Genomic DNA, 26603 nt, shown 5'->3' on the forward strand with positions numbered 1-26603 from the left:
TTCTGAGAGGACAGGGTGGGGAGAGGAGTTGGGACTCTGCAGGCCTTGGGAACCATAATGACATTCCCAACCCATGTCCTCTCCCACCCTTTCAAGGTCATTGGTTGTGAGTTATTCATACTTCTCCCTTCCTCAGGGAGGCTGGATTCTGCCCAGCATTCCTTGTGCTCCCCAAAAGTGCCTGGCACCCACTGCTGGCCTCCCAGACAGCCGATCTGATTGACTTCTTCCTCTTCCTGGGTGGGCTTCTCAGGTGGGCTTCCTGGGTGGACTTTGAAGTCCTCAGAGTACCCGAGGTCCCAGGTTAAACGCAAATGTAGCGTCTGTAAAAAATCCCATGCATCAACTTGAAGCAAATGCCTTTCCCAGTAAAATTCTTCTACTTTTCCACGTAGCTTTGCAAAAGTGATATTTTTCCTCTCCCCATTCCCTAATTACTCCAAAATATGTGCCAAAGGGGGAAGTGTGACTTGGCAGGGCAGATGTCCCCATTGCTTAGCATATCAGAGAAGAAATTTACAAGATGTCTGCCTTTGTTTGCCCTGCCATCAAACCTCCAGTTCTGACCATGAGGTTTCTGAAGGAACACTTTTGGAGGTAGGGAACTGGATAGTGACAAGTTTAAGCCTAGAAACTATGTCATGGGCGACACAGTTTAAGGAAGACTTGGGGATAATGGGGAAGTATGGCATGACAACTGTTACTTCCTAGGGAAACCGTCATATATAAAGCAGGCTGTCTGGCCAGGTGTGGTGGCTCATGCCTGTAATCCCAGAACTTTGGGAGGCCGAGACGGGTTGATCACGAGGTCAGGAGTTTACGACTAGCCTAACCAACGCGGCGAAACCCCGTCTCTACCAAAAATACAAAAATTAGCCAGGTGTGGTGGTGTGTACCTGTATTCCCAGTTATTCGGGATGCTGAGGCAGGAGAATCTCTTGAACCTGGGAGGCGGAGGTTATAGTGAGCCAGGATCGTGCCACTGCACTCCAGCCTGGGTGACAGAGCGAGACTTCGCCTCAAAAAAAAAAAAAACAAACAAACAAAAAAAACAGGCTGTTTTGCTCTTCAGTTCTCCGAAGGATCAAAGGAGGACAAACTGCAGCAAATTCCAAACAGACAACATCAGCTCAGTAAACATAACCGTTTACATAATAGAATGCAGAGCCTGGTGAAGAAGGGACCAGCCCATCACAGGAAGGGTTCCAAAAGGTAGACTGGAGAGGGAATGCCTGCAACGGGTGAGAGGTTGAAATGGATAAGCCCAAAGACCCATGTTGCAGAGGTTGCAAATTGATGATACACATGTCGTTTGAAGGAAACAGATGTGTTTTCTTTACTAGTTCAATGTTTGCCTACAAAGCGTTTTTGTGCTTCTTCTTAGTATTATCATTGTATAAATAAAACCTGCATTTCAAAGTTCTCTTGTAAAACATAACAGAGCTGAGAGCCTCCTTTATATGGGACATATGTTCTTCGGTTCACACAGCCTCCGCCACTCCCTATTAATACCCAGTGTCCAAGCATCAATTGACATTTGTTATTCTGCCTACACTGTAGAGCTTTTTTTCCCTTACACTCAGCCCACTTAACTCATATATATTATTACCTGTATTCTCTGTGTAGGCATTTGAGTGAGTGGCTTTTGTTGCATTCTGTGGTGTCAGCCTTCATTTGAAATAGTGATATAGAGCTGTGTTCACCTCACTTCTCCCTCTCACCCTGTGCCTTCTGTCATTGTGAGCTGCCCTGAGATTTGTAGCACATGTGAACAGCACAAGAGGTCAACAAAAGGCACAGCTCTGTAGCGAGACCCCCGGGAACTCAACAGAAATGAGCAAGGCAGTTCCTTGAACTTGCCACTGGCAGATCATGAAGCCACACCACCTCTTCAGGCCAATGGCCATTTTACATTTTGAAAGGGACATTATTTCTTGTTGAAGGAACATTACTATCTAGTTGACTCCTATCTAGGAGAGCATAGAGTCTCCTGTGATTTAGTGAAATCAGCAACAGGCAGAATATGCACCAGAGAGAAAAACTAGCTTGTCTGCTATCCTGAAATAAAAATAAATAAGAGTTTGAACTAGCCTGGAATAAAAATAAAAGTTTGAACCACAACCTGAATCAAAGGAATGTTGGGAGTTTTCTATTAGCTCAAAGCAAAGTTCCTAGAATTCATAATAATATTGTTAGTAGCTGACATTTGTTAAATGCTTCCTGTGCTAAACACTTGGCACGTTTTATCTCACATAGTCACATAACAACACTATGGGATAGGTGTTATCATTATACAAAGAAACTCAGGCACAGAGAGGTTAACTCCAAGTAAACCTTGAGCGATGGAGCTAGAATTCAAATCCAGGTGACCTGACCCAGAAACATTAGAAAAATACAGGAAAATACTGCCAAGATTTGATATCTAATTTCCCTTGGAAATTTCTTTTCTCTACCCATTAAATGACTTTGCTACATTTCTTGTCAAGCATACCAAGAACATAAAACACAGAAGTCCAGTTTTTCATTTCTCTGGTTTTTCTTTTTTTTTTTTTTTGAGGCGGAGTCTCGCTCTGTCGCCCGGACTGGAGTGCAGTGGCCGGATCTCAGCTCACTGCAAGCTCCGCCTCCCGGGTTTACGCCATTCTCCTGCCTCAGCCTCCCGAGTAGCTGGGACTACAGGCGCCCGCCACCTCGCCCGGCTAGTTTTTGTATTTTTTTAGTAGAGACGGGGTTTCACCGTGTTCGCCAGGATGGTCTCGATCTCCTGACCTTGTGATCCGCCCGTCTCGGCCTCCCAAAGTGCTGGGATTACAGGCTTGAGCCACCGCGCCCGGCCTGGTTTATAAATTTATAAAAATTAAACTAAAAATAGCCCCCATGTTGTTTCATTCTTAAAATATACAATAACTTTAAAAGAAAGTTTCTCTGGAACTGAAGTTCCTTCTGCAGAATCTGTTTCACATTCAGAATTTGAGATGGAATATAAAATAGGAGAATGTTCAATGTCTGCAGTGTCAGAGATTTTGCTCAAGGTTCTGTACCTAAATGCTGTGCTTGGCATGCGGAACTGAATTTCCATTATGTTCAGCCAAGCAAGATTTGACTGACGGAGAAGTCATTTATTACAATGATCCTGCCAGGTAGCTTGGGGAGACCATTTTGGCCTCTGAGATCGTGTTATATTTTGAGATATTCGTGCAAAACTAAACTCTTTCTCTTTCCTCTAGTTTCCGATAATCACTGTCTGAATCAATATTTATAGAAAAACTATCAGTGAGAAATCCCATTTGCAAATGACTTATAGTTTTAAGTGAACCTAATTTCTTTAAAACATATGTATTTGAAAATCCTATGTGTCAAATAAACATAAATAATGCTAATAATTAATAATGATAGTATTCAAAAAATAGAGATGTGAAGTATATATTTTCCTAACAAGAAAGCCTAACATATTTTTAATAAAACTGTATAACCACATTCCTGTAAGTTACTCCTTCATTAGTAAAAGAGCTAAAATTATCCTGTTGTAAGAGAAGAAAACATTTTGACATGGAAGACAACTCGAAATAGTTTGAAGTATAATGCTTTATTAGTGCACGTAATAAACTTCTACTGAACACAGATACATAATTTTGCTGATAGAAAATCAGTTTCTCATGCTTTCACTAAATGAATGGGTTAGACAGACATTTAAAATATACTGAATTTAACGGTGTCAAATTAATAACCTGTACAGGGAATAGTGCTTTGTTAAGCCCTTGACAAGAGTTTGAGAACACCAAGTACTGTGTCCCGGAGGGCAGGTCCCACAAAGGCCGCAAGATGTCGCTTTCTGACAGCCTGTTGCTTGCAGCTAATCCTACCACAGCAGAAGGAAAAGAGGGTGAGGAGGAGTGTTGACCATATTTTGATGTAATAACCAGAAGTGCGTCTGTTAGGATATACAACAATGGATGCGCCTAGATCAACAGAGATTCCCTTATAATATCCCTAAACTTAAAACGTAATTTTTTTTTCTTCTTCATTTTCTTTTTTCACTGGAGCAACCCAGAGTATGTTGGTGTTGATGCAGATGTGGGATACCGAACTAAAATTTTTCCATCATTACTTTCAGTCTTCACAGACATCTGGCAGGATGCCCTGAGGAATATTATAATCCCCATTTTACAGATGAGAAAGCCAAGGCCCCTAAAAACTGCAATTGGCAAATGAAAATTCCAGTGACCAGGTTTCTTGACACCCAACACCCCAGCTGAGGCTTATGCACTCTGCCCCTCTCCCAAGTCCTCATACGGAGGTGGTTGGGGGCAGGCTTTGACTATTTTGCTTTTTGGAAATTGATTTAAAATATTTTATACTGTCTGATATGAACCCATATTTATTTATGTGTATAGAACAAGGCTTCAGATACATTTCGTGGGTGCTCTAAGCCACTTTGGGCTATGTCTGGAATGGGTTTCCCAAGGAAGCTCACTCCATTGTTTAGGGTGTGTATTAGTTTGCTAGGGTTGCCATAACAAGGAACAGACTGGGTGGCTCAAACAACAGAAATGTATTCTCTCACACTTTGGGAGGCTAGAGGTCCAAGATCAACATGTCAGCAGAGTTTATTTCTTCTGAAGCCCCCCTCCTTGCCTTGTAGATGTATCCTCACATGGGCTTTCTTCTGTGTGTCTGTGTCCTAATCTCTTCTTATAAGGACTCTAATCAGATTGCATTTACCTTAGTTACGTCTCTGAAGGCCCCATCTCCAAATATAGTCACATTCTAAGGTACTGGGGGGGGGGGGTTAGGATTTATTTATTTATTTATTTATTGACAGAATCTTGCTCTGTCGCCCAGGCTGGAGTACAGTGGCATGATCTCAGCTCACTGTAGCCTCCGCCTCCCGGGTTCAAGCAATTCTCCTGCTTCAGCCTCCCAAATAGCTAGGATTACAAGAGTGCATCACCCAGCTAATTTTTGTGTTTTCAGTTGAGACACGGTTTCACCATATTGGCCAGGCTGGTCTCAAACTCCTAAACTCAAGTGATCCGCCCACCTCCGCTTCTTAAAGTGCTGGGATTACAGGCGTGAGTCACCGTGCCCGGCCCCAGGCTTTAACAAATGAATTTAGAGGAGCACAATTCCCCCCCGTAACAGGGTGGAAACATTGAGAAGCCTGCATTATCCCTTCCAACTTTTTCCCATGAGAATGATAGCGTTCTAGTCTGTGTCCTTGTATCTACAGCACCAGAGAGTTTAACGTGTGTCTTTCTTTCTCTAAAAAAGCTTCCTAGTTAATCTGCTATTTGTGTGTGACTCCTTGGTGGCATTTTATGGAAGTGGAGCTGGGAGAAATGATTTCTGATCCCCATTCTTGAGGTAAGGAATTAAATTCAACTTTAAAACAACTTAAATACAGGAACAGATGTATACTTACGAGTATATTTTTTTCCTTAAAAAAGAAGGAAATTCTGCCGATTTGGGACAACATAGATGAACCTAGAGGACATTATGCTAAGTGAAATGAGCCAGACACAGAAGGGCAAATGTTAGATGATACCAGTTATGCGAGGAATCTAAAATAGTTGGACTCAGAGAAGCAGAGAGTAGAATGGTGGTTGCCGGGGGCTGAGGGGAGGGAGAACATGGGGAGGTGTTGGTCAAAGGATATAGTTTCAGTTATGTGGGATGAACAAGTGCTGGAGATCCACTGTACAGTATGGTGTCTAGAGTTCACAATACCATGGCATATACTTAAAAATGTCCTTAGAGTAGATCTCATATGTTAAGTGTTGTCACAAAATAACAATAATAATAAACAGTAACAGGAAACTTTTGGAGGTGATTTATATGTTAATGGCATTAATTGTGGTGATGGTTTCACAGTTACATACTTATCTCCAAATTCATTAAAGTGCATACTTAAATATGTACAAATTTCTGTATATCAATCCCACCTCAATAAATTTTAAGAAAAAAGAAAAAGAAACTCAGGACCAGGGATGGTGGCTCACACCTGTAATCCCAGCACTTTGGGAGGCCAAGGTGGGTGGATAATTTGAGGTCTGGAGTTTGAGACCAGCCTGGCTAACATAATGAAACCCTGTCTCTATAAAAATACAGAAATTAGCCAGGTGTAATGGCGGGCACCTGTAATCCAAGCTACTTGGGAGGGTGAGGGAAGAGAACTGCTTGAACTGGGAGGTAGAGGTTGCAGTGAGCCAAGATCATGCCACTGCAGTCCAGCCTGGGTGACAGAGTGAGACTCTGTATAAAAAAAAAAAAAAAAAAAAAAGGAAAGAAAGAAAAGAAAAGAAACTGGCTGGTAATCCCAGCACTTTCGGAGGGTGAGGCCAGCGGATCACTTGAGCCCAGGAGTTCAAGACCAGCCTGGGCAACATGGCAAAACCTTGTCTCTACTAAAAATACAAAGTTTAGCCGGGCATAGTGGCAGGTGCCTGTAGTCCTAGCTACTCAGGAGGCTGAGGTGGGAGGATCACCTAAAGCCTGGGAGGTCAAGGCTGTGGTGAGCTATGATCATGCAGATTGGTGACACAGTGTGACCCTGTCTCAAAAAATTAAATAAAATAAAATAAACTCCGTACTCATTAAACAGTAATTCCCCATTCCTCCCTCCCCCAGCCTCTGGTAACCTCTATTATACCTTCTGTCTCTATGAGTTTGCCTTCTAGGTACCAAATACAAATGGTATCATTTATTTGTCCCTTTGTCTGGCTTATTTTGCTTGGTGTAATGCCCTCAAAGTTCATCCATGTTGTAGCATGTGTCAAAATCTCATTATTTATAAGCCTGAGTGATATCCCATTGCATCTCTTTTTTTTTTTTTTCATTTTTTTATTTTTTGAGACGGAGTCTCGCTGTGTCGCCCAGGCTGGAGTGCAGTAGCGCGATCTCAGCTCACTGCAAGCTCCGCCTTCCGGGTTCACGCCATTCTCCTGCCTCAGCCTCCGGAGAGGCTGGGACTACAGGCCCCCGCCACCATGCCCGGCTTTTTTGTATTTTTAGTAGAGATGGGGTTTCACCCTGTCAGTCAGGATGGTCTTGATCTCCTGACCTTGCCATCCACCCGCCTCGGCCTCCCAAAGTGCTGGGATTACAGGCGTGAGCCACTGCGCCCGGCCTGCATATATCTTACAGTTTCACTTTATGTATGTAATTCTCTAATTTACCTAAACTCTATTTTGATAAATGGTGCTATGGTCTAAATGTTGGCGTCCCACTCAAAATTCATATGTTGGAACTTAAAACCCAATGTGACAGTATTATGAGGTAGAGTCTGTAGCAGGTGATTAAGCCTTGAGGGTGGAGTGCTGATAAATGAGATTAGTGCCTTAGTAAACGAGGCTTGAGGGAGTCTGTTTGCCCCTTCCACTGGGTGAGAAGGCAGCGGTGGCTGATGTCCTCTGTAATCCCAGCACTTTGGGAGGCCGAGATGGGTGGATCACCTGAGGTCAGGAGTTCGAGACCAACCTGGCCAACATGGTGAAAACCCATCTCTACTAAAAATACAAAAAATGAGCCAGGTGTGGTGGCAAGCACCTGTAATCCCAGCTACTTGGGAAGCTGAGGCAGGAGGACCACTTGAACCTGGGAGGTGGAGGCTACAGTGAGTCGAGATTGTGTCACTGCACTCCAGCCTGGGTGAGAGCGCAAGACTCTGTCTTAAAAAAATAAATAAAATAAAATGAGGACATTTAAACGACACAATTTAACAGCATAGGAACCATGCAGATATCATATACTCTGATGCTGTGATGGGACAGGCACTTCACTTCTGCGGTAGTCTCCCCCAAAACATAACCTCATTGAAATCATGAGACAAACCCAAAGTGATAGTATTCTACAAAACACCTGACTAGTATTCTTCAAACTGTCAGGATCATGAAAAACAAGGAAAAACAGAAATATGTCACAGTGCAGAGGAAACTAAGGGAACATCATGACTAATTATGGAATCTTGAATTGGATCTTGGAACAGGAAAAGGCTATTAGTAGAACAGAAAAAGGCTATTAGTAGAAAACAGACAAAATCCAAATAAAGACTGTAGTTTTGTCAATAATTTTGTACCAATGTTAGATGTTTATTTCTGCCAAACATATCAGGATTAAGCAAAATATTAACATTAGGGGAAACTGGGTGTAGGGTCTACAGAAATTCTCCCATTGTCTTTGTAACTTTTAAAACTATTCAAAAATAAGAAGTTTTTTTAAAGCCTATTGAGGCCGGGCATGATGGCTTACGCCTGTGATGCTAGCACTTTGGGAGGCCACAGTGGGTGGATCACTTGAGGTCTGGAGTTCAAGACCAGCCTGACCAACATGGTGAAACCCCGTCTCTACTGAAAATATAAAATTTAGCCTAGCATGGTGGCCCCACCTGTAGTCCCAGCTACTAGGGAGGCTGAGAATAGCTTGCACCCAGAAGGCAGAGGTTGCAGTGAGCCAAGATCACTCCAGTACACTCCAGCCTGGGTGACAGAGCAAGACTCTGTCTCAAAAAAACAAAAAAAAAAACCCTATCAAGAGTTTGATTGAAAATGTATTAACTGTATGGATTAATTTGAGGAATGTGGCATCTTTACAATATTAACTCTTCCCACTCAGGGACATATTTGTTTTGTCTTATATCCTACTATAAAGCAATAAGGTATTCATTATGTAACTCATTTATGTAAGGGATGTTGTCCATTGTATTTTCCATTTGTTTGCTGCTAGAGACATCTATACACATACGCACAGTTTTTTTAAAACAGGCCATCACTTGAGTTTTTCTGATATATGTAATATATTTGTAATTATAATTATTCTTTCAAACACTTATCATAGCCTAGCTAGAAAACCTAGAACAAATAAGGTATGCCGTTTGTTTTATTAAGAGGTTTTAAAAATCAGGAATGGGGCCAGGCACTGTGGCTTATGGCTGTAATCCCAGCACTTTGGGAAGCTGAGGCGGGTGGATCACAAGGTCAGGAGATCGAGACTATCCTAGCCAACATGGTGAAACCCCGTCTCTACTAAAACTACAAAAATTTGTTGGGTGTGGTGGCGCATGTCTGTAATCCCAGCTACTCGGGAGACTGAGGCAGGAGAATGGGGATTGGAGATTGTGCCACTGCACTCCAGCCTGGGCGACAGAGCAAGACTCTGTGTCAAAAAAATAAAATTTAAAAAAAAAATAGAAAAGAAACTGACTGGGTGCGGTGGCAGAAGAATCGCTTGAACCCGGGAGGCAGAGGTTACAGTGAGCCAAGATTGCACCATTGCACTCCACCCTGCACAACAAGAGCGAAACTCTGTCTCAAAAAAAAAAAAAAGAAAAGAAAAGAAATAATTTGTCCCACATTCTGTGCTAAGAGCTTCACAAGTATTATTTTACTTAATTATCAAAACAACTCTAAGGGTAGACAGGTGTAGATCCAGGTTTTGTGGGGACTGGAATTACACAGTATTAAGGGTCTTCTGATTTTAAAAAAAATTACAAAATTAGGTACGATGGTTATTTAGAATGACAAAATAAATTATAAATGATAACAAATGAAGGGCGGGCGCGGTGGCTCACACCTGTAATCCCAGCACTTTGGGAGGCCGAGGCAGGCGGATCACGAGGTCAAGAGATCGAGACCATCCTGGCTAACACGGTGACACCCTGGCTCTACTAAAAATACAAAAAATTAGCCGGGCGTGGTGGCAGGCGCCTGTAGTCCCAGCTACTTGGGTGGCTGAGGCAGGAGAATGGCGTGAACTCGGGAGGCAGAGCTTGCAGTGAGCCCAGACTGCGCCACTGCACTCCAGCCTGGGCGACAGAGAGAGACTCTGTCTCAAAAAAAAAAAAAAAAAAAAAAACCAACCAAACAAACAAAACAAACAAACAAAAAAAAAACAACAAATGAAGAGCTCTCTAGCATTTAGGAGAAATGCTCCCTGGTTGCAACTTTCCACCTGTTAGACTACAAATCCCAGCGACCCATGCAAGTGAACATAAATTTCATTAGCTTCACCGTAAAGCTGTCTGGCGGCAGGTGGGGGGTGGGTAGGGAGAAGTGTTATTATCTCCATTTTTAGGTTGAGTAAATCACTCAATATTGCAGAGCGGGAATCTGCAAATTATGCTAATAGACTCCAGAGCCCTCGCCTTTACCCTCAACGTGCTTCTTGTCAAGATCAGAGTGCACGTGAGGGTCTCGCTAACGATGGCTGAGGGGGAGACGATGAAGTAAGAGGAGGGGCTGAACAAAGGGCAAGAGAAAGGCGGAATGAAGTTCCTAAAGAGAGGTGGACGGAATTGGGCTCCGCAGCCCTAATGGAGAAACGCGCCTTAGGAAGGAAGGGGAGAAGTTTAAGGGGAAACAGGTAAAATGAGGCAGAAGTTGAGCGAGTCAGTCAAACCCTAAATTCTTTATTTACAAAACAGCCGGGCACGGCGGCTCTCGCCTGTAATTCCAGCACTTTGGGAGGCCGAGGCAGGAGAATCGCTTGAGGCCAGGAGTTCAAGACACTCCTCTCTGCAAAAAACTAAAAATTAGCCAGGTGTGGTTGTGCGCAGTTGCGGTCCCAGCTACTAGGGAGACTGAGGCGGGAGGATGGCTTGAGCCCAGGAGGCGGAGACTGCAGTGAGCTCTGATCTCGCGCCACTGTACTCCAGCCTGGGTGACAGACCCAGACCGCCTCTAAAAATAATAATAGCAATAACAAAATAAAAATAAACAAATGTAATGCACCCAACTACGCCCCGGGAGTGGCACTGGGTTTCCGCAGCGCAGCGGCTGCGCCTGGGCGCCCCAAGCAACACGACCAGCGCCGTCAGGAGGCGAATGGGAGCCAGGACAGAGAGCTGGGGAGGCTACCGCGGTCAGGCGAGAGATAAGAAGGCCGTCTGCGGCGTCATTGACTGGGCTGAAGGAACACCGGGGAGAAGAGTGGCAGACAGCTCCTGAGCCGCACTGCCCGGGCGGCGCGGAAGAGGGGCCTCCCAGCGGTGTTCCTTTCAGCCAATGGCCGCGAGATGCGCCGTCCGACGGTGCCCCGCGCGGCACAGGGAGGGAACAAGCAACCCATGGGGTGCCAGAAAGCGCCATCTTTCTAGGTGACTATGCGAACTACCAGGGAAGCGTAGCCAGGGACAGGCTTCTCTGCCCGCGGTTAACCTCAGTGCCGCCACTACTTTAACCTGAAGCCAGGCAGCACTGCCGCCCTCACTAAAGATGGCTAACTGGCGCAGAGAAAAAGCCGGAAGCAACCGGGCCTTGAGGGGAGCCGACTGAGCGCCGCGGGGGCGTGGCCTGGCGGTGGAGGGGCGTGGCCATCCGCTGTAAGCTGGGCTTGCGGTCTTTCAGTCGCACGCACCGCACCCAGTCCAGACCCTGTGGCGTCCTGGGGGCGGGTCCGTCGCCGGCCCCGCCCCCGCCCAGGTGTCTACCTGTGGGAAGCTGCCCGCCTAGTCTCCGAGATTTGTTCCTGGTGGTCCCGCGGACTCCTCGTCCCTCCGCGGTCTCCGGCTGGCAGCGATGGAGGGCGCCGGGGAGAACGCCCCGGAGTCCAGCTCCTCTGCCCCTGGGTCCGACGAGTCTGCCAGGGACCCACAGGCGCTGCCTCTGGAGGAAGAATCGGGGGACTGCGCCCGGTCCCTGGAGGCCAAGAAACTCTGTGGGTATTTAAGTAAGTTCGGCGGCAAAGGGCCCATCCGGGGCTGGAAATCCCGCTGGTTCTTCTACGACGAAAGGAAATGTCAACTGTATTATTCGCGGACCGCGCAGGATGCTAATCCCTTGAACAGCATCGACCTCTCCAGTGCAGTGTTTGACTGCAAGGCGGACGCTGAGGAGGGGATCTTCGAAATCAAGACTCCCAGCCGGGTTATTACCCTGAAGGTAAATTCCTGGAAGGACTTTCTCCTTCCCAGCGGCGCGAGGTCGCCTTTTCGCAGGGCACGGCTGGGCGCGAGTGTGTGGTGGACACAGTAAATTGATTGGAACTGGCGTCACCGACGTGTTCAAAGAACTTTGTGCTTTGCAAAGTGCATTCCCACCCATTTCCTCATTGGGTTCCCACAAGGCAGGGACGACAGACCCATTCTACGGATCAAGACACTGAGTTAGAGGGAGATGAAAGGACTGGCCCGAGGTCATGCATCTAGAGAATGGGGTAGCTTGGAATCCCGTAGTCTTTCTACCTCTCAGACCTCTCAGTGCTGAATCAAAACTTTTACTTTTGGGTGTGCCTGACAGTGCAGTTACTTTAACTTTCTTACCTGGAACCTAAGGAAGTCAAAATATGTTCTTTGCAATCCTCTCTCAAGGCCAGGATTCTGATTCCCGTTTCTTGATGTTTTGGCCAAGGTCAGTGAATGCTGAGAAGAGATTGGCAGGGATTGGTAAGATAAATACTTAGGTTTCACTAATCAACCTAGATTGTTCATCTAGGCATGCCTAAACCTGTTTTCCTATCAGCAGCAAGGGGTAGGTTTTGTTTTATCATCATGTTTAACTGAGAAAGCCTAAAGCAGTAGAAAGGCCACATTCTTTGAAATCAGACGGGCTTGGATTCAAATTGTACATTTGCTACTTACTAGCTATGTGACCCTGGGCAAGTTACTTTACCTCTGAGAACCTAGGTGGTTTGTAAGCATTTGACACATCACAGGCATGTACAAATTGCTGAATTAATTTCATCACCTAGAGTACAGCCTGGTACCTAGTGGGGTACTTAATAATTTTTTGTTGAATAAACACACGTGCACACACAATGTGATGGAACCAAGGTCAGAGTGCTCATGTCAAGAGGAGGTGTCTCATAATTTAATTGGAAATACAGATCTGGGCTAAGTGTTCTATGGGCATCAGAGAAGAATGTGCCAGGAGATAGCCTTCCCCACCCCATCCCCATCTTTCCACCCCTCCAACCCCACCTCCAGCTAAGTGGGTATCTGCCCCCGGGTTCAGTTCCCCTTTACTGACTGGGCTTGGCTGGTGACCAGGCTGGGGGACTTGGTTAAAATAATGAAACTCAGGAATCGCTGGCCAAGGAAGGCATTTATGAGGTCATGTGGTTCCTGGGTCTGTGTGTCTCTTCCACAGGTTGACTGCTGTATACAGGGTCTCCAACACATGGTCTTTATAATACTATTCCATTGTTCCTGGCTCTGCACTAGGCTCTGGGGTGTGAAGCTAAAGCACCTCTGCCCCTGGTTCTCAGACAGCTTAAAGTCTGGTGGGAGAGACTGATGGAGAACCTGCATGAACCCTAAAATGTTCTGTAGAGACACTGTGGTAAGTCTGTGCAAGAAGGTGTGGTGACAGGAGGAGTCATTTCCACCGAGTGGAAGGGGCTAGCCCGAAAAGCTTGTGGAGGAGGGATACACCCAAGGCTTCAGAGAAGAAATAGGTGGCAAACAGACAAGAGGGAGAAAGGTATTCCAGGCCAAGAGAGCACCGTGAGCAAAAGGAGGGAACCATGATAGAGCCCCAAGTGTCCAGGCAAATCACATGAGCCAGAAAGACAGAGGGGCCCAAAGGATGGAGTTGAAGAGCAGAGCCTGAGGGCGACTTAGGCCAAGTAGCAAAAGCCCAATCTGACTATTGGGTAGAGAAGAAACTAGGGGAAGGGCAAGGCTGGTACTCAGGGAGCCCATCAGAAGGTGATCAGGAGAGAGTAACAGCTGAACTAGAGCTGTGGCTGTGGGGAGGGGGCCAATGGAGGTGGCTCGGGATAGTAGGGAGGTAGAATGGGGGAGATGTCAGGAGTGGCTGACTGCCTGGTTGGGTCAGTCACTGACAGGAGGGAACTCAGGATCAGGAGCCCATGGAACATCCAGGTACATGTCCCCTGCAGGAGACTCTCAAGTTCCAAGGGGACAGGGACCATGTGTGTTGGCTCACCCCTGTATTCAGTGCCTAGCACCATCTCTGACACGTATGTCAGTGCTTAGTATACCCTTGTCAAATGAATTCATAAAATGGGGTATTTGGGTTTGGCTGGAGCTCATCAGCATTAAGGTCATGGGGAAGACCTGGGAGGTGCTGTGGTCTCTCTGGGAGAGTGTATGGAAAGAGAACACTGGTGGGCATCATGTGTCCTATTGGTACCTGCATGACAGCCTCACGGTTTCTTTCACAGACCACCCCCCATCCCCACCCCGGCACAGTGCACACCAGCGAGCGCCTGAGACAGTCAGCTTGCCTCTGTTGCCATGTAGCCTGCTGCTATTCTCATGTGGCCTTTTTGCAGGCAGTTCTGTGAGAATACCCATCCATGCCCGGTGAGCTGTCCATCTTCTGCAGCCCACCTCAGCTGATCTCAGGCCTTCTTTATGAAGCCACTAATCTCCTGGCCATAAAATCCAACTTATAGACCAGGGTTTTGGGACCAGCTCTATCACCACATGCCTGGGCGACTTCAGAGGTTTAGTTTCTCCATCTATAGAAAGGGCTGCTCACTCCTGCCTTGCCTCCCTCCTGAAGAATCCAGGAGTTATTGGATGTGAAAGTGGATGCTTGGACCAGCCACCAGCCAGTGCTGGGAGACTAATGACTAGCATTTACCAAGAACTTGTTTGGAGGGCCAGAGCACCTGGAAGGTGCCACCATATCGTCACCATGTGCATGTGGCTTTCCAGTCCCCATTCATATCCATGATTCTGGTGCATCCCCAAGGCAAAAAGGATTACTCCCATTCCACAAAAGGCAGCAAAGACTTGGAGATGTCACACAGGTGAGATACCATCTCACCTGGGAGATAGTGATGGTACCAGGACCCCACCCAAATCAGAATTCAGTGCACCTCCCCTCTTTCATAGCACCTCCAAATTCCTCTATCCAGTGAGCACATTTTGAGCACCTACTGTGTGTCAGGGACTGTGTGATACCCTTGTCTCATTTCATCCTCATCACTGCCCTATGCAATGAGTCTTATTGTCACCAGAGTACAGATCAGATGAGGAAACTGAGGCCCAGAGCAGCTAAGGAACCTCTGAGTGGGAGATCAGAGCCTGATGATCTTCTGTGGCCAGGAAGCATACATACCTACAGTGACCCTTTTTTTTTTCCTGGGAAAGAGAGCATTCCTAAGCCTCCCACAACCTTCCCCTCTTCCCACACCTAGTGCTACCCTGCAGGCACAGGGCCTTGCCAACTAATCCTTGTGCTTCTCAGGCCGCCACCAAGCAAGTGATGCTGTACTGGCTGCAGCAGCTGCAGATGAAGCGCTGGGAGTTCCACAACAGCCCGCCAGCACCTCCCGCCGCCTATGATGCCGCCCTGGCTGGGAATGGGCCCGCCCTGCACCTCGAGCTAGGTACCCAATGGGCTACCCTCCTGCCTGCACACCCAGGGCTCTGGTGATTAAGCCTTTACCCTCCTGCTGGGAATGAGTGGGAGGAGCCCTCTGCTAAGGAAGCAGAGAGCCAGGGATATGACTCAGGATTAGTTAGGGCAAGAATTTGGGCTGAGACCAGGCTGCCTGGGTTCAAATCCTAGTCCTATATAATTTTAGGCAAGTTGTTTAACCTTTCTGAGCTTGTTTCCTTCCCCATAAGATGAGGTTTATAAATTATCCCTACTTCTTAGGGATGTTATGAGGATTAAATGAATTCATATACCTAAAATGGTTAGAACAATGCCTGCACATGGTCAGAACCCAATACAAGTGAGCTATTATGATGATGACTCAAGAAATCAAACTTTCACAGAATTGCCGTGAGGAAGGTTAATAAGAAAATGCAGTGTTGTAGATTTGTGTCATGAGTTGGGTAGATCAGTGATTTTTTTTTTTTTTTTTTTTTTGAGATGGAGTCTCGCTCTGTTGCCCAGGCTGGAGAGCAATGTGCAATCTCAGCTCGCTGCAACCTCCACCTCCCAGGTTTAAGCAATTCTCTGCCTCAGCCTCCCAAGTAGCTGCGATTACAGGCACCATGCCCTGTATTTTTAGTATTTTGTATTTTTAGTAGATACAGGGTTTCACCATCTTGGCCAGGCTGGTCTTGAACTCCTGACCTCGTGATCCACCCGCCTCAGCCTCCCAAAGTGCTGGGATTAAAGGCTGAGCCGCCATACCCGGCCAGATCAATGATTTTTATCACTGGTGTTCCCATAAGATAGGATCCTTTCCCCCAGGATGACTCACGAATGAAGTTTCTTGATCCCAAATCCTGTATCATCCCAACGTGGAGGAGTCAGGAGACCACTCCCTCCCACCCCCATGCTGCAGCCAGGAACATGATTGGCAGGTTTTAGGATCAGTGTGGACCACCTCACAGCTGCCCCTGCAAGAACATGGAAAATCAGGTCCCAGTACAAAGCCACAGAGTGTCTAAAGTGCTTCATGTTTAGTTGACAGGGAGGCCAAATAGGCAAGGGCAGGACTTGTTACCAGGTTCCCCCCGGACCTCTGTACCTGGGTGCTTTGCATGTCCAAAGCTGAATACATCTGCCCCAACCCTTCTTCCCGTTTTCCTTCCCTCGTCTCGGTAGATTTCCCCCCGTGTACCCACTAGGAGTTGCCTTCCACCCTTCCTCAATTCCAGCCAGTGAGTCCAGTCAATCACTGTGCTGGCCATTTTTGCCCTCTGACCCACACATCAGACTCAGGTCTTTCTTGCCGCCACTGCCCAGGTCAGACCTCATCTCTCAAAAGTCACAGCAGCCTCCTCTCCAGTGTCCCCATGTGGAGACCTGTGCCAGAACCCATACCCTTCTCTGCAGCCTGAGTGAGCTTTCTTAAATGAGAACCTGAACCCGTCACTGCCATCCAAGGCCACCCCCCACCCCACTCCTGCGCTCAGGGCTTATCCCTCCTGATCTCACCTCTGCCTGCTTCCCCAGTTGCCGCCTTGGGCTTGATGCTTCAGCAGAGTCTCTGCTCTCTCTCTCCTTTGCCTGGCAAATTCTTGCTTATTCTCTATGGCCAAGCTCCAGCATTGCCTCCTTCTCTTGCTAGCCTCCTCCTGGAAGCCTTCTCAGACTTTGTCAGCTGGATTCTTTCTGGGCCCTCAACACTTTTTTCAAACACTTCAAGGGAGACCTGTTCCATTGTGTTCTATTAATAATTACCCCTGTCCTTGTCCATCTCCACCCGTTCCCCTTAAGGGTGAGGACCTTTTTTTGTTGTTGTTGCCTGTATCACCTCCCTGGTGTCCTGCCTGGCACATTGGATATTTGCGGAGTGAATGGGTAAGGCAATACACTAAACCTTATAATTAAATGAGGAAAGGAATGTAAACCCCTTAGCATAACCTCAGGCACATAGTCAGTGCTCAATACATGGGAGTTGTCCTAATAATATTGTTATTCTATGTGTATATGTCTGTGCATAGAATACACCCATGCTATTACTATCATAATAGTATATACACAAACATATATACGTTATCACTATTATAATAACTGTTCCTTTTATTCTTAATAATCATTAGGAATTTCTTTGGAGTTTCTTTTGAAGGGTTTCTTTGCTTCTGCATTCTCCTCCAGCCCTTACTCCCCATCTGCCAGGGTGCCAGACAACCCTGGTTTTGCAGAAAACTGCAGCCTAGGTTGATGCTGCTGCAAAGGTCAGCATCAGGCTAGAGGCCAGGTGAAACCTCTGCAATAATAGAATTCCTGTGTGTCTTAACTGAAATTTGAAGAAGCAGATTGTGGAAGCATGGCTCTGGGATCCTCAACCCTCTTCTGCTGTGGCGAACCTGTTGCAGGTTCTTTAATTCTGCGGCTTTGCTTCAGCACACACGGTGGGCCTCTTCCAGGCCAGCCCCTGCTGTGGGCATTGGAGAAAGGCATGGAGTTGCTGCGTTGACCTGGGTTCCAGTCTCCTGAGGAGGATGCTGCCTGAGACTCAGGAAGCAGGGACATGAGCTTCTCCTCTTGAAGCCTTTCCTCGCCTTGCAGCAAGCCTTCACTCTCCTCCCAGACCCAGGGCCTGGCATAACCTTCCTAGCCCACCTAGAAAGATGTTTCTGGTATCTTGGGCAAGTCAGCAAGGCCTGGATTAGCTATGTGGAGCAGCCTGCCCCACCTCACCCGCCTCCACCCTTCCTGAGGAAGCAACAGCCCACTCCTGCGTCACTGAAAACCTCCTGACCCACGTCAGACTTTGAGTCAGAGATTCCTGGTAAAAAGTGTCTCGTCACTGCTCTTGAGCAATCTGCAAGGCATGTTCTCTCCTGCTCTTAGGCATTTACAACTTCATTTTATACTTTACCTAAACAACGGTCTCTGCAGAGCCAAGAAAGATCAAAGGGAACCCAAGAGATTTATAATAATAAGAATAGCAAGTTGCCACAGTAAGCTACAGTTTACAAAGGACCTGTGTAAATGTGTACCGTCATGAAATATGCCTGCTGCCCCAACACTTTACATGCATCATCTTATTTAATCCTCACAATAATTTTATAGGGTAGTTAGTGCTGTTTCCATTTCATAGACCAGGAAACTAAGGCTCAAAGAGGTCAAGAGACCTGTCCTGGGTCATGTAACAAGAAAATGTCAGTGCTGAAATTCACAACCCAGGCTGCAGAGACTCATAACCTGCCCTCCCAAAGCTGAGGAGCAACCAGGCACTCAGCCAGGGCCCTCTAGGGAGGCAGTGACCTCCTGGGCCAGGCCCTTTCTTTGTCTAGGCAGTGACTTCTTCCCAGTGGACGTGGGGCAACCGTCAGAGCTTACGCAAAAGGAGAATTACAAATAAATGCTGCTGAAAATCCTCTGTGTGGTCACAGAGATTGTGGTCACAGAGAAATGGAGGGCATTTCTCCAGGGTGCCCCAGACTACAGCCTCAGGTCATTGATTCTGCCTCCTGCGGAAAGCGCTGGTTTCTGTTCGGACATCGCCATCATGTGCCGCCCGTGCCTTGCACACTCCTTTGCACTGGGGGCTTGGGCCTTCATGGGTAGCCCCTCCTATCTTAGATGACCTGCTTGTTAGAAAGGCTGCTCTGATAAGCCACACGGTTTAGTGGGAAAAGCAAAAGTGGGGACTGTGTTTGAGTCTATAACAGTGCCACATGCTAGCTTTGACTTTGGCCACAAAACTCACCCTCTCTGAATGGCTATTTCCTCATTGGTAAAACCCACCAGTGATGGCAACCCCCAGGACTTGGCTCTAAGTAGTCTCAGAGTTGATCTAGGGCCACGGGTGACACTTACAAGAAAACAGATATTAGCAGTTCAGGAAGTACTGCTAAGATATCAAAATCTTAGAAAAATTGTTAAGGTTTTTTGGTTTGCTTTGAATGAAAGAGAATAAGATGGTTAAAGTATTGATAAATAAGAAAAATTTATTTTGAATCAGCTCAGAGTCTGGCTTAACGGCTACTTTGAAAGATGTGAGTCCAACAATATGGGGCTTTATGGCTTATTTATTTTTTTATTTTTTTATTTTTTTGAGACAGAGTCTCACTCTGTTGCCCAGGCTGGAGTGCAGTGGCGCAATCTCTGCTCACTGCAAGCTCTGCCTCTTGGGTTCAAACAAGTCTCCTGCCTCAGCCTCCCGAGTAGCTGGGACTACAGGCGTGTACCACCACGCCTGGCTAACTTTTTTGTATTTTTAGGAGAGACGGGGTTTCACTATGTTAGCTGGGATGGTCTCAATCTCCTGACCTTGTGACCCACCCACCTTGGCCCCCCAAAGTGCTGGGATTACAGGCGTGAGCCACCGCTCCTGGCCTGGCTTTATGGCTTTTTAAACATTTTTGTATACATTAACTCTGAAGGAAACACGGTAGAGAGTATCCTTCTTTTTGTTTGTTTTGTTTTGTTTTGTTTTTTTGAGACAGAATCTTGCCTTGTCGCCCAGGCTACTGGAGTGCAGTGGTGTGATCTCGGCTCACTGCAACTTCCGCCTCCCAAGTTGGAGCGAGTCTCCTGTCTCAGCCTCCGGAGTAGCTGGGATTACAGGCACGTGTCACCACGCCCGGTTTATTTTTGTATTTTTAGTAGAGATGGGTTTTCCCATGTTGGCCAGGCTGATCTTGAACTCCTGACCTCAGGTGATCAGTCCACCTTGGCCTCCCAGAGTACTGGGATTACAGGCGTGAGCCACCGCGCCTGGCTCTTGTTTTTTGTTTTGTTTGTTTGTTTTAAGTGATTTGCAACCAGGTCACAGTACCCTCCCCACAGAAACAGGGCCCAGCTACAGATCTTCTACCCAAAGCCAGGTTTGGTTCTTCAGCCACCTGCTCAAACCCCTAGGGGCTCTGGTTTCCATCGCGATGAGATCCAGCCACTTACCCACACCCGCTTCTATTTGGCCTTCCCCACCTCACCTCCCCAGGCTTCCTCCCGGCAAACTCAGTTCTGGGTCTGAAACCCGTTGCCTGTATGCTCTGCACAGAAAGAGCCTTCCTGGTTCCTCCTGCAGGTTCATATCAACCCCAGTCCTTAAGGCCCAGCTGCAGTGCCCCTCCTCCAGGAAGTTTTCCCTGACCTGGATTGGAAAGACTCTGTCTCCACCTCCCACAACTGCCCTAACCCAGCACCTGGGGTTCTCCAGGTGTGGACTTCTTCCCCTTCCCTACTCCTTAGGCTGTGAGTTTCTGCTTTGATTCTTCTCTTTCTCCAGCCACACTCACCAGCCTCAGGGTAAACACCCAGTCCATGTTTGGTGAGAAGATTCATGGAAGGGAGGACCTCAAAGATGTGGCATTTGAGGAGTGTGAGTACTGGCCTGCCTGCCGGATCTGACGGAGCCTGTTAGGAATATACAAACATACTGTCTGTTGTTATTTGAACTACTGCAAAGCTTCTTTTCTTAGGTAGGTTGAACAGCTTCTCCTGGCCCCCATCATTATACTTAATATTTTTATACCCACACCCTTTTTGCAGATATAGTGCAAAAACAAATCTCCACTCCTAAATATTTCAGTCTCCCGGTAAGAGGGTTCCAAGTGGAAAGTGTCTGCTGCCCTGGTAGGTCTCAGGGGCTGTCTAATCAAGCTTATACCATCCCGTAAGTGGTCCTGGCTCTTTTCTCCTTTTTCTAACACTTAATTTCTAAATATTTCACCTCCCCTCTCTTATACTTCAAATAATTTCCTTGGCCTTGAAAGCTTGCTTAACATTAAACATTTTAAAGTCATTCACTGTAGAAGAATCACTGTTTACACAGAACATTTGGAAGACTAAAAAGAAAAAGAACCTATAATCCTATCACCCAGAGGCAGCCAGTATTAACCTTATGTTATGATCTCCTGCCTGCCTTTTATTTAAACATGTTTCAGATCGTATAGTAATATAAAATGTCCTACTTTGTTTTTTGATACTCGGTAATGTGACCCTAATATTTGCCTGTGTTTTAAAAATCTCTGTATAAACATCTATTTTTGATAAATACATATTCTTTTTCTGTTTATAAAGTAACCCATGTTTATGTAGAAAATTTGGAAAAAACAGTAAAATACAATGAGAATAGCCTGCTCACGTCAAATCCCATCACGCAGCTGAAACCACTATTAAGATTGCGGAGTATAGTGCTTGGGAGTACAAGGGCCAAGAATATTAGATTCTGCTTGGTCATCACAGTATTAAACATCTTCACGATGCATAGAACACACCACCTTACTGCCTCCCAGCAATCTCCAAGATTCTCTACACTGGGAGAGAGAAAAAGCCCAGAAATGGCTCTGGGATTGGAAATAATTTTACAGAGAAGCCTGTCCCTGCCTTTTAAATCACTTAATCAAAGTTATTTTCCTAAAATTGTAATTAATATTTGAAATTAGATGATCTAATTCCAAAAAAAAAGATTGTGGAGTATATTTCTTTGAGACTTTTTCTGTGCAATTGAGATAATACTATAACGCCAATTTTTTTTTTTTTTTTTTTTTTTTTTTTTTTTTGAGACAAGAGCTTGCTTTGTTGCCCAGGCTGGAGTGCAGTGGCACTATCTCACCTCACTGCAACCTCCACCTCCTGGGCTCAAGCGATCCACCCATCTCAGCCTCCTGAGTAGCTGGGACTACAGGCATGCACCACCACACTCAGCTAATTTTTCTGTTTTTTGTAGAGATGGGGTTTTGCCATGTTGCCCAGATGGTCTCAAATTTTCGGCTCAAGTGATCCACCTGGCTCAGCCTTGCAAAGTGGTGGGATTACAGGTGTGAGCCATAGCACCTAGCCTTCCAAGTTTTTTTTAATCTGGCTTTTTCCACTTAGTACTATATTCCATACAAGTTTCCCTGTTTATAAGTAATTATTCGCATAGTTTTTGAATGATTAGTATTCTATTATATGAAGACATTCTGATATACTTAACCTATTCCCAAGTTAGATCTTTTCCAACTTTGAGGCTATTTGTGACAATGCTAGAATGAACCTCTTGGCACATAAAGTTTTGTCTGCACTTCCATCTTTAGGATGGACTCTCAGATGTAGAATTAACTGTAGGTCTGCATTTTTTAATTTTTTTTTATTTTTTTATTTTTTATTTTTGGTTTGAGACGGAGTTTTGCTCTTGTTGCGCAGGCTGGAGTGCAATGGCTCCATCGCGGCTCACCGCAACCTCCACCTCCTGGGTTCAAGTGATTCTCCTGCCTCAGCCTCCCAAGTAGCTGGGATTACAAGCATGCGTCACCACGCCCGGCTAATTTTGTGTTTTTAGTAGAGACAGGGTTTCTTCATGTTGGTCAGGCTGGTCTCTAACTCCCCACCTCAGGTGATCCGCCCGCCTCGGCCTCCCAAAGTCTGGAATTACAGGCGTGAGCCACCACGCCCAGCTAGGTCTGCATATTTTTAAGGGGTTTGCAGGAGGGCTGTACCAGCAAAATGCATCATTTTACTGGCTGCAGAACATTTTGTGAAAAGCTTATTTTGCTGCTGTTAACCTACAGGGAAGGCCTGCTTGCCCCTGCAACTCTCCAACTCCAGCCTGTTTCCAATCAGGGCTGCACCAGTAGCATCCCACCTGACCTGTCTTTCCAAGTACAGTGACCCGGCTGATTGATTTCCCTTTTCTTTGTTCCCAGGGCAAGAAGAAGCAGAGCTGGAGGAGTTCCTGTGCCCTGTGAAAACACCCCCCGGGTTAGTGGGTGTGGCAGCTGCCTTGCAGCCCTTCCCTGCCCTTCCGAATATTTCCCTCAAGCACCTGGGAACTGAAATACAGTAAGTGGCAGAGGGACTGAGGGGCTAGCCAAGCTATAGGCAGCCCCTTCGGTGGAGCTCAACCCACTATGATTCTCCTGCAGGGAGGTGGGCCCCGGGAGAGGGTTATGGGCTTTATTTTCAGTTAATCACATCATCACTTTAAAATATTACATTTGGCCAAGTGCGGTGGCTCATGCCTATAACCCCAGCACTTTGGGAGGCTGAGGCGGGCAGATCATCAGAGGTCAGGAGTTCGAGACCAGCCTGGCCAACATGGCAAAACCCCATCTCTACTAAAAATACAAAAATTAACTGGGCATGGTGGCAGGTGCCTATAATCCCTGCTACTCAGGAGGCTGAGGCAGGAGATTCGCTTGAACCCAGGAGGCAGAGGTTGCAGTGAGCCGAGATTGTGCCATTGCACTCCAGCCTGGGCGACAAGAGCAAGACTCTGTCTCAAAAAAAAAAAAAAAAAAAAAAAAAAAAAAAAAAAAATTCATTGTTCTGATTGGAAAAGTAGTACATGTTCATTATAGGAAATCAGAAACATCTGGAAGGGCATAAAAAATTACTCACTGGACAAGGTGGCTCACAGCCTAGAGACCCAGCTTCTAGGGAGGCTGAAGCAAGAGCATCACTTGGTTATAAATAAAGCATTTTTTTAATTATCCATAATCCTATCACCCAGACAAATATTCTTAGCATTTGGTATATTTCTTTCCTCTACATTTTCTGTATACATATTGCATAAATGAGATCATGTTGAATGTGATGTAGTGATGGTTTCACAAATGTCTATACATGTCAAAAGCATCAAATTACTCATTTTTAACTTGTGCAATTTATTGTGTCAATCATATCTCAACTACTTTTTTATTTAATAATATATTATATCTATACCTTACTATTGTCAGACTTTGTTTTAGATAATATCTAAGAAGGTAGCAGTATGGGCCAGACATGGTGGTTCATGCCTGTAATCGCAACACTTTGGGAGGCCAAGGCAGGAGGATCACTTGAGGCCAGGAGTTGAAAACCAGCCTGGGCAACTTGTGAGGCCCTGCTTCTACAATAAGTAAAGTGAAAAGTTAGTTAGGCATAGTGGCGTGTGCCTGTAATCCCAGGCCTATGAAGTCAAGGTAAGCCATGATCATACCACCGCATCCTAGCCTGAGCAACAGAGTAAAACCCTGTCTCAAAAAAAAAAAAAAAAGGCAGCAGTGGGGCCTGGATTTTGGAAGCAAACTGCCTGGGTTTGTATCCTGGCTCCATCAGTCATGGCTGTGCTGCTGTTGGCAAGTTGTTTCTCAGTGCTTTGCTTACCTTGTTATTAAATGTAAATACAACAGCACTTGCCTTACAAGCTTAGCATGGTAATTGAAGGGGTTAATTCATGCAGACTGCTTTAGAACTGTGCTTGGCAGTCTTAAGCATGCAATACATATTAGCTGCTGCTGCTATTGTTACTCTAGTTGAAGGGGAGGAAACTTTCAGGAATTCAAACTATATCCAATAGTGATCCTTTGGGTGTTTCTTTTTTCTTTTCTTTTTTCTTTTCTTTTCTTTTCTTTTTTTGAGACAGAGTCTTGCACTGTCACCCAGGCTGGTGTGCAGTGGCGCCATCTCGGCTCGCTGCAACCTCTGCCTCCTAGGTTCAAGTGATTCTCCTGCCTCTGCCTCCATAGTAGCTAGGATTACAGGCACCTGCCACCACGGCCAGCTAACTTTTTATATTTTTAGTAGAGATGGGATTTCACTATGTTGGCCAGGCTGGTCTCAAACTCCTGACCTCATGATCTGCCCACCTCAGCCTCCCAAAGTGCTGGGATTACAGAGGTGAGCCACCACGCCCAGCCTGGGCATTATTTTCTGTGTGGACTTCAGATGAACTTACAGCTCTTAGAAGGCAAAATAGATTGCTCAAAGGACTTGGATTAGGGACCCCTGGTTCTGTGTGACTCAGGCAGAGTATTTCCCTCTGCTGGTTTCAGTGTCTGAATTTGCTTGAGTGACTAGGAGGGTGGTGACGTCCTTTTCAGGAGAGAATCAGGTTTTAGGGAAAAGATGATGAGTGTTCTTTGAGGTCTGCTGGCTGGAGATAGAGCTACCCTGAAGGCATTTGGATGAATGACCTGGAGCCCAGGAGAGAGCTAAGCTCGAGAGAGAGGCTTGACAGGTATAGGGCATGATTGAGCCTCCCAGGGTAAGCGGACATGGAGGGCACCCTGCAGGAGATCATCTATTGGGAAGACCTACAGGGAACTGGGTGCATTGGGAGCATGCTGGGGTAGAGAGGGCCTGAGAAGTCCAGCTATCCAGCCAGCATGTACCCAGGGCAGTCTCACCAATATTAAGCCGAGTCCATGCCTGATAGAGGCCACAGCAGCAGAAGCGGAACACAGAAAATGCAGAGACCAAGAAAGGAAGGAAGCTTCAGAGGGTCATAGAGCAACTTCCCTCCTGTAACTTGTCATAGCCACAGAAGATGCCAGGCTACTTTGCAAGAGAAGTGCCCTGGGCTGCTGAAAGCTCCAGATAACTTGGTGAGATGAGAGCTGCCTTTGTGTCCTACACCCCTTTGCTCTGGCTGGTCTTGGAACTCATTGTTGGTGCTTCCATGAACCCAGGTCATACTCAGGGAAGGGGGTAGGGAGCTTCCTGAGCACTGTGTTGGGTGCTTTATGCTCTCGAGTTGTCTAGACAAACCTGTGAAGTGGTGTCATTACATGGTTAAGTTCTCAAACCATGGAGTTAGTCATCCAGGGCTGCTGAGCCCCACCACCTACTTGCTCTGCAGTTTTGATTACTTATTCTCTTCGAATCTCAGTTCTCTCTGTCCGGTGTGGGGAGAATAGTATTTACTTCACTGGTCTTGGGAGGATTAAGTGAGTGGAATGCATCATAGTGTTTCGCTTAGAACTTGAGCCATGGAAGGGTCCATCCAGTGTTCATTATGGATATGTTCGACATCCCCATTGCAGATGAAGAAACTGAGACTGAGGGACGATAACTGGCTTGCCCAAGGTTATCCTTTCAGAACAAGTCTTTAGGACCACCACTCCCATGCTGGCCAGGCCTTGCAGGCCTGGAATTAAACCTAAACAGAAAATGGTCCATGAACTGCTCCAAGCAAAGTTGATACATTTATGAAATAGAGACAGCTCTTCCAAGCATAGTGGTTTAGCTGGGTGGTGACCAGCCGGACTATTTCAGAAGGTAGCGAGCTCCCCGTTCCCAGAGGAGATGTGTGCTAGGGCTTAGAAGGCCTTTTGCTGCCTTTAAGTTGTGGTTTCTGTGCTTTCCTACACCCCAAGGAGGACTGCTTATCAGACCCAGGACGTGTCAGGGAGGGAGCAGTTCCTGGTTAAAGTGTGGGCAGTAGTAATGGTTACCCCACCTAGCCAGTGCCTCTAGCTATAGGGATGTGGCCCTGCGTCCCTTTCCAACTCATGTGACTTGTGGTTTATGAAATCCATGTAACAGGGCTCAGCACAGGACCCAGCATAAAGTGATGCTCAGTAAATAGTAGTGCCT

General features: G+C 46.4%; 1 protein-coding gene across 5 annotated transcripts in view; it reads left to right on the forward strand.

The window, feature by feature from the left end:
- The first annotated feature begins 10638 nt into the window (after window positions 1-10638).
- Window positions 10639-26603, forward strand: part of TBC1D2 (TBC1 domain family member 2) — a 56000-nt gene continuing 40035 nt past the window's right edge. For 3 of the 5 annotated variants that reach the window (XR_004443653.1, XM_033238003.1, XM_033238004.1), the window contains exons 1-3: window positions 10645-11873; window positions 15153-15294; window positions 22952-23087. Coding sequence is in view for 3 of the 5 variants with exons in the window: in XM_033238003.1 (XP_033093894.1) it covers window positions 11511-11873; window positions 15153-15294; window positions 22952-23087 (641 nt within the window). In the remaining 2 variants the exon portion in view is untranslated. Of the gene's footprint in view, window positions 11874-11898; window positions 12342-15152; window positions 15295-22951; window positions 23088-26603 lie in introns of those variants that run through there. The other 2 variants (XM_033238005.1, XM_033238006.1) reach the window with 2 other exon arrangements.

Source organism: Trachypithecus francoisi, unplaced genomic scaffold (genome assembly GCF_009764315.1).
Source record: "Trachypithecus francoisi isolate TF-2019V2 unplaced genomic scaffold, Tfra_2.0 Lachesis_group16, whole genome shotgun sequence".
Taxonomy (NCBI): domain Eukaryota; kingdom Metazoa; phylum Chordata; class Mammalia; order Primates; family Cercopithecidae; genus Trachypithecus; species Trachypithecus francoisi.